This window comes from Psittacula echo (assembly GCF_963264785.1).
Source record: "Psittacula echo genome assembly, chromosome: 2".
NCBI lineage: Eukaryota > Metazoa > Chordata > Aves > Psittaciformes > Psittacidae > Psittacula > Psittacula echo.
In genome coordinates, this window is record NC_137737.1 from 101,810,665 (window position 1) to 101,824,325 (window position 13,661).

General features: G+C 33.3%; 1 protein-coding gene across 1 annotated transcript in view; it reads left to right on the forward strand.

The window, feature by feature from the left end:
* Positions 1 to 13,661, forward strand: part of RTTN (rotatin) — a 93,320-nt gene that overhangs the window by 17,768 nt on the left and 61,891 nt on the right. The window contains exons 10-15 of the mRNA XM_080609782.1: positions 3,185 to 3,300; positions 5,785 to 5,955; positions 7,249 to 7,461; positions 8,703 to 8,815; positions 9,966 to 10,092; positions 11,943 to 12,068. Of these exons, the coding sequence (XP_080465908.1) occupies positions 3,185 to 3,300; positions 5,785 to 5,955; positions 7,249 to 7,461; positions 8,703 to 8,815; positions 9,966 to 10,092; positions 11,943 to 12,068 (866 nt within the window). The remainder of the gene's footprint in view (positions 1 to 3,184; positions 3,301 to 5,784; positions 5,956 to 7,248; positions 7,462 to 8,702; positions 8,816 to 9,965; positions 10,093 to 11,942; positions 12,069 to 13,661) is intronic.

Below are 13,661 nucleotides of genomic sequence, written 5' to 3' on the forward strand. Positions count from 1 at the left end.
TGACCTGTAAATACTAATTCTTCACAAGCACATTCATGACTTCTGGCATGTTCTCTTTTACTTATGATGTGAAACTGTAGAAAATGTATTTTCAATTTTTTTCCATTTTTGGTGCATATCACTTCAATCTGCAGAGTTAAAATGTAGTGAGTTTTTCCATCATCTAAGATTATTTCTTTGCATCTTATTGTAGAACTAAAGTAGTTTAATTATCAGGTGACGTTGTTCTTTTTTTTCTCTTCCCTCATTTTTTTTACACTTTTCAAACTCTAGTATATGATACTTGTTTCTTCTACGGACCTGTATCATGACGCAGATTGCAAGCAAACTAATATTTTTATCCTTTTGCCATTCACCTGAACTATTGTAGTCTGAAGGCATGCTGTGATAGCGTGACACAATGATGCATGGTAACACACCATTTCTCATATGGTTATATTTACTGATTTTTTTTTTTTCCTTCAGTAAAATCAAAAAGTGCTTTTACTAACATTGTTATCACCTTATATGGTATAGTGTAGATTTTATCTTTCTGGGTGAAAGAAAAACAGTAAGGTTACTGTAAAATCTGCTTGCTTGTGTTTTGCAATATAATGTATATTTCAGTTAAGCTCAAATTCTGTTCCTTGTGGAGAAGTTGATTGAGATTTGATTTCCCTTGTGCTGACCTGTCTTGTGAATGAATTCATTTCAGAAATCAATAGTGGTGTGGGTTGTGGGTTTTTTGGGTTTGGGTGTGTGTGGGATTTTTAGTTGTGGGGGTTTTGTGATCAGTTTTAAGCTGCCATGCTTGTCTGAAGTTCAGTGTTAATACTGCAAGTCTTAAAGACAATTATTTAAATCTGAACAGTAAAAGATTTGTTTTACAATCACTGATTATGTCTTACTGTGCATTTAGTAATAATGAACTCTTAGCACATACTAATTGTATGTTGGGAAATACTATTATTTTGCTGATACATTCATGTAAGAGTACGGTGGAATGAACTTGCATGTCTGTAGATCATGACAGCTACAGCAAAGCGTTGCAGATGTTTAGTTATTACCTTAATGTTTCTGAAATTATAACTCAAAACCACTGTTACTTAAAATTTGCATTACAATGGAGAAATTTATGAAGTCATCTTTCAAATGTTTTAAGCGCATAAATTTGATCAAGAATTTGAAAACAACTGAAGAGAGAAAAAGTGCTTTTTGGAGGTTTTTGAACATATTCTCTTTAAATTGCCAACATTTTGTCTGAAGTAAATGGAAAATAGCACTTCTGTGAGATAGGAAAAAGCAAGCTTTCAAAAAGGCCTTGTGCCACACTTTGCCATATGCTCACTCCATTTAGGCTGCAGATTACATGAGCTGTGGTCTTCGTAACTACATATCTAGTCTCACGCCACATATGTATTTTTCCTCAGGTATATCAACAAGGCTTCTATGGTGAATAAACTCTACAAAATGTAGAAAATACAATAAATTAATGTTCAATAATAACAAGCAGTATTTTGGTTTTAATTTTTTTAAGAGTTTAAAGGATACAAAGTTTTTATGGTAGTTAAAAATATAAATTGGAAATTCAGTGGTCTTGTGTAATGATTTTAAATAGAAACATACCGTCAACAAGTATCTGAGCCAACAGTTGCACTAAATCGAGTATTTGAGGGAAACTGTCATGGTATGGTTCCCTAGGATGCTAGACAGTTTTGGCATCCTCTGTTGTACGATATTGAAAATATTTGGTCTGGCTCCAGGTGTTCTGCCTTGTCCTTCATGAAACCTTCTAGCCTTTGACTGCTTATCCTCTATTGTCTCATTATCTGTGGACATTAGGGTGAGGTTTATATTTGTAGTAAATGTAGGCTGTAAATTAAGCAGCGGTCCAGATTTCTCTGTTCAAGCATAAAACTGTAAAAAGTATAAAAGTCACAAATAGACCAGATTAGCCTTGTTACTAAGAGATAGTGAGTCAAAAGGAACAATGAAAATCAATGAATATTGGCCTAAAGAAAGGGGATGGGTGGGTGGGGGTGGGGAAAAAATTGTCATGAAGAAAAGTGCAAGTGTTTGAAGTGGGTATTCATTTTATTGCCTTTAAAAAGAAAATCTCAAACAAAATAATCTGGGATGAAAGCCACTACTGCTATATCAAAAATGCAGATTAAAAGTGATAGGTAATATCGTAGAATCACAGAATGGTTTGGGTTAAAAGGGACCTTATAGTTCCAACCCCCTGCCATGGGCAGAGACACCTTCCATTAGACTCGATTGCTCAAAGCCCCATCCAAACTAGCCTTGAACACTTCCAGAATGGGGCAGCTGCAACTTCTCCAGGCAACCTGTTCTGGTGTCTCACCATCCTCACAGTAAAAAATTTCTTCCTAATAGCTAACCTAAATCTCCCCTCTGTCAGTTTAAAGCCACTCCCTCCTTGTTCTATCACTACATGCCCTTGTAAAAAGTCCCTCTCCAGCTTTCTTGCAGGCCCCTTTTAGGTGCTGGAAGTCTGCTCTAAGGTCTCCCCAGAGCTTTTCCAGGCTGAAGAAGCCCAAATCTCTCCGGTTGTCTTTATAGATCAGTGCTCCAGCTCTCTGATCATCTTTGTGGCCCTCCTCTGGACTTTCTTGAGCAGCTCCATGTCCCTCTTGTGTTGGGAGCCCCAGAGCTGATTGCATTGCTACAGGTGGTGTCTCATGAGAGCAAAGTAGAGGAGGAGAATCACCTCCTTTGATCTGATGGTGATGCTCTTTTTGATGCTGCCCTGGGTACGATTGGCTTTCTGGGCTGCAAGCACACACTACCAGCTCATGTTGAGCTAGTGAGTATTGAAGATCCATAACCTAGCTCTCTGGGTGGGAGCTATAAGTGACTTTATTCTAAACTTTAAAGAAATCCGAGTAACTGGATTTACAGCTGTAATAAATTTTATTTACTGCTGTAGGATTTAGAGGAAATGCAGTCTTTTTTCAAATATGTGATTGCTTTAATCTCTTACATTGTGATTTTTGGCTGGTTGTTGTCATCTGATTCAGAACTATTGGTGGTTGAGAGCAGTTAGCAGTAGTTAAGAAGTGTGTAGGAAAAATTAAAATATTAGAATTCCAGATTTGGAATAATCCCTTGTTCAGAATGGTGTTTTCTGAATATTGTAATATGTTTTGCCTGTATTTGAATTTATCCTCTCGTGTATTCCTAGGCAGTAAGAGAGTGACAATGGAAGTTCTTGAATTGCTTGTTGAAGACATGTTCCTTATTGGTGATGCTATTTCTGAAAATGTTTGGGAAGATGATAGCCTTTTTGCATTGGAGTTGGTAAGATTCTTCAGTCTTTGATCAGCTGTATTTGCCAGTCTGCTTTTATAAGCCTCTGACATTTTCCACAGTGATTCATACACATATCTAATCTCCTGCTGAGCTACCCTTTTGAAAATTTTAAATAGTTTATTACTAGTTCTGTCACTGGCTCATTATTTTTTTAAAAATGTAAGTTCTTTTACCAGATGATACTTGATGTTTTCACCTCAAGAAAATAAGTTATTAATTTTGTCTTGTAGTGAAAGACTTAAGCAGCCATTGAGAGAGACAAGTGTAGGGAAGGGGATCTGAGGGAGAGCCACTGACTACAAATGAGGAGACCAATTTGATGTGAATGACAACTTTCACTTTTTTTACTCCTTATAAACTATCTAAAATTAGGGAGGAGACCAATTTGATGTGAATGACAACTTTCACTTTTTTTACTCCTTATAAACTATCTAAAATTAGGGAGGTAACTTTGTAGATCTAAGACTGGAATTGTAAGATACGTGGTATCCATTTTTGCAGAACATTTAATGTAAGAAAATATAATCTTTCATCTAGTTGTATGATTTGCATCAGTATATTCTATTGCAGATAAATCTAACAGCAGTAGAAACTGTGAGGATCATCACATATATATTATACTGGTTATTGTTAGTAGGATAATGTTTGTTTTCAGGCCATTGACAAGCAAAACTCTGCAAATAAGCTAATAGGCTGAATAATTGTATACAGTTGTATTAATTTTTAAAAAAAGCAGGGGTGGGGAGGGGGTATATGCTGATGCAATTTTGTTCCATTGGTGGAAGTTTGAGTTGGTTTTTTTTGTTGTTTTTTCTCTTTTTTTTTTTTTTTTTTTTTTTTTTTTTTTAGCAAAATACTTTTCAGACATAAAATTCACCTCCCATTGCAAGTTATGAATCTGCTTCAATTTGTGATGCAGAGCTAGACTGTGTGGTGTGATTCAATAAAGTTAATTTTGATAAAGCAATTGCAAGGCAGGAGATTAAAAAAGCCCTCTTCTTTCTTAGTGTTTGAGTAAGTAAAAATAACTGAATGAACAATTTTAAGAAACAACTGTTGAACATGCCTGTGCATTATTTAGTGCTATATCAAATGAAATGTCTTTTATCGGATGTAGACTGTCTTTTTAGAGTTGTTATGCTTCAGTGCTTAGAAAACATGCTTCCTCTTTGTGTTTTGTATTAGTTCCAAGGGAAGGAGGTCATGTGTCTCCTTTCTAGGAAACTTGAAAGCATTTCTTGCATAATGTTTTTGCTTTATGCTTCTTTGTTTATTGAATTTTAAATCTCTGCTCTGGAATATCTTTATGAAGAATAGGCATTTTGTGAATTACATTCAAAAATACTTAAGTTTGTAGCTGTTTGTATTTTAGCTATGCTTTTAATATTTCCTTCATTCCAAGTTAAGTTTTTATTGTTTTCCAGTTTTGTCATGTGTACTTAAGTGCAGTTCTATTCTGCAAAGTCTGAAAGTTGGACACTGCAAATTGTCATAGCCCCTCTGCGTTTTTTTGGTAGCTAGCTTTGTCATCCATGTCTCGGGGAAGAATAAACTTGTTGAATTTACTATTGAGTTGAAACTCCCATGATCTTGAAGCAGAGGCACTTCCTGCCTCTGCAAACTTAGGAAACTTACTTTTTTGAACTCTTGAAGATGAAAATTAATCCTTTTGATTTTACTGTATAATAATGTGTGTTGATAATTATGTTAAAAGACTGATTGGATTTAGTCAATTGTTTCTTGTCGTTTTATTCATTCAACTGTGTTGAGATAAATAATGCTTAATTACTTAACAGTGACTATTAGTTTCTGGAATTAATAAGATGAATGTTACGTGTATTATTACCTTCTTAATCAGTATTTGTCATTCCAAAACTGGCAACTGAAATTAATTCTACCTTTGTTCTAGTGTGCGTAACTACAAATCTGTTTTTTTCAGGCCACCAAAATTCTATAAACTAATTTCATTTTCTCCACTGTCAATGAACTGGATATTTTTGCAAATGGTAGTGATTCTAAGAAATGTCCTTTTTCCTTTGAGAATGAATAGTAATAAGAAATATTTGTTCTCAAAGTTTGGATTGTGGTTTGTGGTGGGTGGTTTTGTTTGGGGTTTTTTTTGGGTAATGCTTTATTAGCAGGTTCATATTAAAAATGAGCTTTGAAATAGTTCAAATTCTAGAAGTTCAAAAATGTAGGGAATTACCAGTGATACCAAGGTATTCAGCACTAGGAAGAGAGTAAACAGTGACACCAAAGTATTCAGCACTACACTGAAGATAGTGAGGTCTAGAACTAATGCACAGTTCCGTTCAGATGACAAACAAAATGCTGTGCATTTGTACCATTTCTTAATTTTAAAATTATTTGGTAAATTGTGTTAATGATGCTCTGAGTGCTGTATAAACACTGTAAAGATACAAGAATGTGTCAATTATTTCTAATAATTTTATTTCTGATTTTTGTTTTCAGAAAGACAAATTGCTTCTGGTCTTGGGTTTGCTTGGAGAAACTATATTATATCACAAAAGCAATATGAGTGCAGAGCAGCCCGAGGTGATGTTGGTGCATCACAGAATGGCATTTATTAGCATTTCACTCTTCACTGTTAGATTGCTGCAAATACTTCTCCCTGTGGAAAAGGTATGCCATCACTAATTTCAAGTGATTGTGATTCGCTTTTGGTTTCGCATTTAAGAGGTCAAAAAGTGATACCTTCCTCAGTGTTTAGTACTGGGAAAATAGCCATTGGATAGAGAAATTAATCCGATTTACATTGGCTGATATATGATCACAGAAGGCAACCTTGTCCTTCAGTTATCAGTGCGTTCTGCAGATTTAAAGTTTTAAAAACTCCACTTTTAATACAGTTTTTTGAATTTCTGAAATTCAGTGTTCTTTTTCCTTCTATAGTTTTTTTTCTAGTATGGTGCATGGTTTGCGAAACTGTGCTGCCCCCTGCTCGTTTATAGTATGCATGCAAGCAAAGCTAAGAAAGCCTAGAATTACATAATGTTTAAAAATCATCAGTCTTAATCCGATGTAACACAGTAAGCAATTATGTTTCATACATTATAGTGATTTTAATTGTTATTTGCTTCCAGTGCTCTTTAAAAAAATTCTGTTGTAACTCTTGAGTTTGTTTTGTGTTTGTTTCAGATGTTGGGGGTCTGATATTTGGAAGGTTTTGTGGGGTGGAAAGTGTTAGAAGGTGTTTAAAGCTGTATGGCTTTAGATTTTTTTTTTGGATCAGTCTTTATTGCAGTGTAGCTCTTTTTTAGACCTATCTGAGTAGCAGATTGATTTTCGGCTACAGCTTTTTTGTCACAAGTATAAAGTCTTTTAATATAATTAGTCTCTTGTACCTGCAAATAATGTAGACATATTAATATAATGATTTTTTATAATTTTTGTCTTTATGTTCTTATGTACATAATACAAAATTTCAATTATGTCTGCAACAGGAGTTGCAAAAAAATTACTGCTTTTGAGGTCAGAATTTTAGTCAAAGGAATATTGTAACACTTGCAGTGAAAAAAACCCAAACCAGCAACAGAAATGCCAGTTCTTAGTATGTGATATCACTATGGAATGACAACTTTTTGTTAAATACAGAAATAATTGTGGTCTGTGTATTCTCTGCCATCTAGTGCTTAGACAGTAAATTGACCTGGCAGCGGTGTGTGTGGTTAGTGCTGTGGCTGGATCATGTGCAACTTCTGTGACTGGTTGCAGGACTGACATAAACACTAACATTAATGAACTCTCACTTTTTAATTAAAAAAATAATAATTCTTTATATAGACCTTACTCTATGTTTTTTTTTTCTCTAATTTGTAAGTAGCAGCATAGTGATTGTGCTCATTGAATAACTGCAAATGTTGGGTTTACTGTATTTTCAGGCTGTTATTCTGACAGTTATTTTGCTTTTCAAAGGCGAGTAAAGTTTTACAGAAGAGTTTGCTGAATGCTTTATTTATTCTCTCTCTGGATGTGTCCTTTTCCTTGGAATACCCCAGCATTTACGAATCCATTGCAGCCTATCTGGAGCAGATGAGTACTGAGAACTACAGTATTTATAAACAAGTTTCAGAAGCTGCGTATTCAATTGAATGCACTTGTAGCTTTATGGTTGAAGTTCATAAGAAGGTGTGGAATTTTTATTATATGAAATGTTTCCTGTAGTCATATTTCTTTCCTCCGCTTCCGTTTCTCTGTAGTAAAAGCATAGCCAAAGAAAATCTATGAATATTCCATACTATGCAAGATGTAGTTAATTTCTATTTGTTTTCACTAGTACGACTCATAAAGATTGAAAAAATCTTATCCTAAGTAAAACCAAATAAATAAATACTTGGAGATTGGAAGTGATCAAAAGACTTGATATGGGCAAAGAAGTAAAAAAGAAACAAATACTCCTAAGTGTGCATGTGTGTGTATGTATGTTGTTTAGTATTTAAATAGTTCAGAAAATTTTAATTCCCAATTGGCAATTGTAGCCCTAATAAACAACTACTTCCAGACTCTCTGAGATTTGTGTGTTTTTACTTTATTATGAAGACAAATAATATATTTTGCTTTATTTGTTAAGAGATTCCTGCCTGGTACCAAAATATTCTTGTCCGTTATCCGAATGGAAAAGTGCTTGTGCAAAATACTGGTTCCACTGATACTAAAATAGATTAATAAAATGCAGCAATGTAAATGTAGTGCTATCTTAAAACTGGGTTAATCTATCCTTTATGTAGGTAGGTTCAGAAATTAATAGAAGCAATACTTTGCTTGTAAAATGCTATTTACAGTGACGTTGACTCCATCAAATTTAAATGGCTCAATTTAATGTATTTGGCACCCAAGAGTATGAAGGCATATGTACTTATGAAAAAAAAACCAAACCAAACAACAGACTTAAATGTAATAATTTATTATTTATGAGTAATAGTTAAATATGAGATATTTACATATTCATATTAACATATTCATTATACTCTTTCTTGCATAAAATGTATGTTGATTTTAAAAAATAATAATTTAATTAAAGGATAAAGTATGAAAGGATGAGTCTATTTGGTCATTTTAGAAAGCATTTTGAATAGAGTTATAGTATTCACGCTCTGAAATATTAGACATGTTATTCCTATTGAGTTTAATAAAAGTTTATTTTTATTCAGCAGCTGAAGGGTTTTCAGCTTCCATGAGTAGGTTCTAAAATTCGTTTGAAATCTATTAAATTGGTTAATCAGGTTAATTATAAACTCCTGTGAAAGGCTGAACCAAACCCTACTTAGTACATTATTAAATGATGATAAATTTGGAAAGATTATGATTAACATTGTGTACTTTAATATTACTAATTCTGATAGTTTCTTTCTCTTAATTTTACTTTTCAGGGGGACAAGAATCTTTCTGAATTAGTAGAGTTGGCAGATCAGGCCTTGAGTAGTCTACCGTACCATCAACACTTCCCCTTGCTTCAGGAATGCATTCATATATGCTCACATATGTGAGTACATTGCTATTTAAAACTCTTACGTGAGTAAATACAATCTTTCTTTTATGGATAAAGTTTCTCAAGTAGAAACTTAATTTGTTAATTCCTTATATTTGAGCAATTGTATTCTTTTAGCTATTGAAAGGTCTCCTCTGAATAATTTGTGTCATTCTGTAGTGGATTTCTTGAAAATTGAATTTCAGGTGCTAAAGAACTGTTTTATTTTTTTCTGTGTATAAGCTTTTATGTAGATAAAGTTAATATGTAATTTACGAAGAAACAATCTTAAAACTCTTCGATCTGTCTCTCAAACTTTTTAATTTCTTTTGTTCCAACTTTCATTTTACTTTCAAAACTCATAAGGAACTTATTTTGTTGTAGATACTTTATACTGCAGTATGGCATCTCATTTATTAAACAGCAGTTTTTTATTGCTTTTTAGATTTTCCATGTCTCTAGTTTGAGAATTTAAGTTACCCTGTGGTGCCTGGAAATGTTCTGTATTGAACACTTAATTAGAAATACAAAAATCTTAATTTTATACTGATTCAGAATTTGACTTTAGGGATTTTTTTCAATTTAAACCATATTTAAGAGCTCTCTAAGTATTTTTAAATTATGAAACATAAAAGCACTTTTCTGTATTCTAATCTTTTTAGAATTAATTATTGTTTGATTACTGCTTCAGGCAACAGGAAATTTACTTCAACTTTTTAAGTAACATAAATTCACTTTGTGATAGTGAGATGGACTTTTAGATCCAAAAGTAAAAAAATTCTGAAGGCATAGATTTTTTTTTTTTTTAATTGTAGACTGTATAATATCTAATGGGCATATTGAAGCTCAATAGAATTTTATGTTTTCAGATGTACATAAATGTTTGTCTGGCTCCTAATTCTGAAGAGAGAATTTTGAAAAACTATGGTCTCTGATTACCTGTATGTATATAAAAAAAATAAAATAAATATATTATTACTGATATTATGATTTTGGCAAATATATTGTGATCTCTGAACTTCTGTCAAGTCAATTTTCAGGCTGTAAACTTTTTCTGGATGTATTTTTCAGAGATTATGCTGAAATTTAACAGGAAAATTTTTGTAGGCATCTTTGGGTACTGTAAAATAAGTAATAGTTAAATTAATTATTTTTTCATTTTTAGTTGGAAGTCTGCTGAGGCTAACTCATTGCTCCAGGCTGAGGGTCAGAAGATGCTTCTCTGTCTGTTGTCTCATCCTGTGCTGAATATAAAAGCTGAAGCCTATCACTGCTGTTTGGAAGTGGTGAAGGTTAGAACTAATGCTTACTTAATACTGTTGGTGTTGTGCTGAAAAATGCCTATTTTTTGGTATTAAATCTACTTGGTTAGGTTATATACTTCAGGTACTGCACTTCAGAATGACAAGAACTCTATAGAGGGGAAAAACCAGTGACTGACAATTTTATTTTTGAAGAAGATCCTTAATAAACCTTTCTTTTTCTTTTTTTTTTTTTTTTTTTCTTTTCTGCTGTTACACATTTCTATTTAATTTTGCTTTTGAAAGAATTCAGGTGATTGGTTTTGCTTGTCTGCTGAAATGAGGTTCATAAAACCTCACAAACTTGTTTGCGTAGGACCTTTAAAGATCATCTAGTCCAACCCCCGCTTCCATTAGATCAGGTTGCTCAGAGCCCCGTCCAACCTGACCTTGATTGTTTCCAGGGACAGGGCATCTACCACTTCTCTGGGCAACCTGTTGCTGTGTTTCACCACCATTGCTATAAAAAAATTTCTTCCTTATACCTAGTCTGAATCTACCCTCTTTTAGTTTAAAACCTCTTGTCTTGCTGCAACAGAACCTGCTAAAAATTTTGTCTTTCTTGTAGGCCCACTGTAAGTATTGGAAGGCTGCAATAAGGTCTCCCTGGAGCCTTTTCTTTTCCAGGCTGAACTACCCCAGCTTTGTCAGCCTATCTTCATAGGAGAGGTGTTCCATCCCTCTGATCATTTCTGATCATTCAATAGGTCCATGTCTGAGGACACCCAACTGGGCTCTTAGAGCAGAGTAGAGGGGCAGAATCACCTCTCCCAACCTGCTGGTAGCATTCCTTTTGGTGCAGTCCTGGATACGGTTGGCTTTCTGGGCTGTGAGTGCACATTGCTGGTTCATGTCCAGTTTTTCATCCACTAGTATCTCCAAGTACTTCTTGTCAGGGCTGCTCTAAATCCATTCATCATCCAGTCTGTATTGATAACAGGGGATTGCCCCAGCCCAGGTGCCAGATCTTGCACCTGGCCTTGTTGAACCTCATGAGATTCACATGGGCCCACTTTTTAAGGACAAATTCTATTCCATTCATAGCAATTTTTCACTTGCTTTAGTGTGGGTGTTTTTTTGTTTGTTTTTTTGTTTTTCTTAATCTTTCTTTTTTGTACCTGGGCAAAAATAATTTTGTGTTGACTGCTTTTCTGCTTTTTACAAGGATGTTTATTGAAGGAAAAAAATCAATAATGTGGGGTTGTTTTGGTTTTGCTTTGGTTTTATATGGATATTTTGTCGCTGCCTTAATTTTTTGTAAAGAGTGTGAACTTCCAAAAAGTATGCCTATACTCTGTTTGAAAAATGGCAATGTCATATTCATCAAGTCAGTAATATTGGCTCAGAAAATAAAAGCTTTTATATAATGCTTTAATAATAATTTTCTGTAATGGACATCAGCTAAACTCACTGTGCTTATAGCACAATTCACGAATGTACAAAGATGCTGGGGCTAGTCTTTCACAAGAAAACTATCTCTACTGAGTGACATTTTATATTTTTGTGAGATTTTTACTTGCCTGTTTTAGGTTTTGTTTATTTTAATGTAATGCCAAAAAACATGTTAAGCTTGTCTAGTTTATTTTCACTATTCTCTAAAATCAAAATTATTCTGTATTTTTCTTAGTCCTGCGTAGCAAGGGAATTTGCAGGCAGTGATCTCTAAAGCTGTTTTTTCTTCTAGGGCTTTCAGAACTATAGTCTTGTAAACTGTAGGCAGAAAGTCTGGCTGACAACTTCAGGCAGTCTATAAAAACAAGATGTGGAGAGTGTTTGAATTTTTTGTTTTATGATTTTTGTTTTATGAATTTTAAAACTAACCAACTGTATTTTTACTGAAGGACTGTTTAGATATTCGTAATATTGCTAAGCCTGTGTCTTCAATCTGCCATGGAGTACATTTTCTTCTTCATCCTAAAGTTTTATATGAAATCTGTACATTTGGCCTTCAGGAAGATAAGAATGAGGTACTGTGTTTAATAGCTATATTTATAAGTTGATGTGCATAGAACTAGGTGTTAATATTCTCCATGGTGGTCTGAGGCTTACCTGATGTTTTGACTATGGTAGTTTCTTGTATATAGAAAAGCTGTGCAAACAGTGAAGTTACAGTAAATGGAAATATTTTTTTATGATGAATTCAGAGGCAAAAGAATGTTATAGTCATAGGATTCTATTAAATGAAATAAAGACCAATGAAAAATGAGGAAACTGTGTTTTTTAATGTTTCAACCCTAATAAAATGTGCATACGATGAAATAGTATGTATGATGCTTTCCATTTATGGAAAACATGAAGTCTCAAGTCTTTATTAAGGTGAGATGATGTCTGAAATGTGTGCATTGGTTAAGGAGCAAAAACACATTTTTAAATCTGCAATGTCTTTGATATAAGAATGTATTTTGTCACTATGGACACATCAGTGTTTAATTACCTAAGTATTATAGAAGTGTTTTATAATATTATAAAATAGGGTTAAATTTCCATTGGGTTCGTTTATATGCACGAACACTTAACATATATCTGCTATTTCCTAGTTTACATATGCAGCTAATTAGGGAGTTCTGAGAGAGCTAAAAATTATTTAAGTTAATTGTAGTTACTTTATAGCTGATCTACAGTTGACTAACTGTAAGGACCTAGAAAAAAAGAATTTTTTTTTTTTTTTTTTTCTAGCTTGCCTCCTAAAATGATTTTTCTTTTTTTTTTAACAGTATTGTGCACAGTTCAATTTAAAGTCATGTTTTAGATTTTAGCATTTTAAAAGGAGAAGTAATGTACCTTTGATAACATGCTGTGTGTTTGTACTTTGTATGTAATTTATCTTTTTCAAAGAAAGAAATTTATTTCTACTACTTACTTGGATGTCTTATTAAAAAGACTGGCAGTTTTCTTTTTTAGTGATTGGTTGAGTGTAACAAATAGACTTCCATTGATACTGAATTTAAAAAAGATTTTTGAGATGGAAAATGTGTGTTTACAAAATTATCTCATTTTGTTCTCTTTACCTTATAATGCAATTTTTTTATTAGTCTAACAAAATACATAATTAAAATCATATCCACACATATTTTTTCACTCAGATTTATACCTGCTACTTAAGTTTTCGTAAAGCATCAGTTTAATCTTTCAAGCATGTGACGATGAGAAGACACTGAGAAGAACCTTGTGTTCCAAGACTGGGCATAAGATTTGCTATGTGATTTTACAAATCCAGTCCCTTAAAGATAGGCTAGAGTGATATTATTAAAGGCTCTTCTTGTTGTCTGGAGTGAGGTTATTTTTAGCTCTGGCATAAAATACACTTTTTTAGCTGCTGAAGTTAGATGTTTTTATGTTATGCCAGGAAGAGTGAATTCAGAGAAGCTGTTTTTTTCCCCCTTTTGTTCCCATTGAAGTAATATTGGCTTTTAAATACTTTAATATTGCATATAGGATATATTACGTACTGTACACTAGATGCATCAATACAGTATAAGTGCTGTATCATATATGTTATATGCCTTTTTTATGATAGAGAGCTTCAGATGAATCCATGTGCAGTTTGAAATATTTGTTAA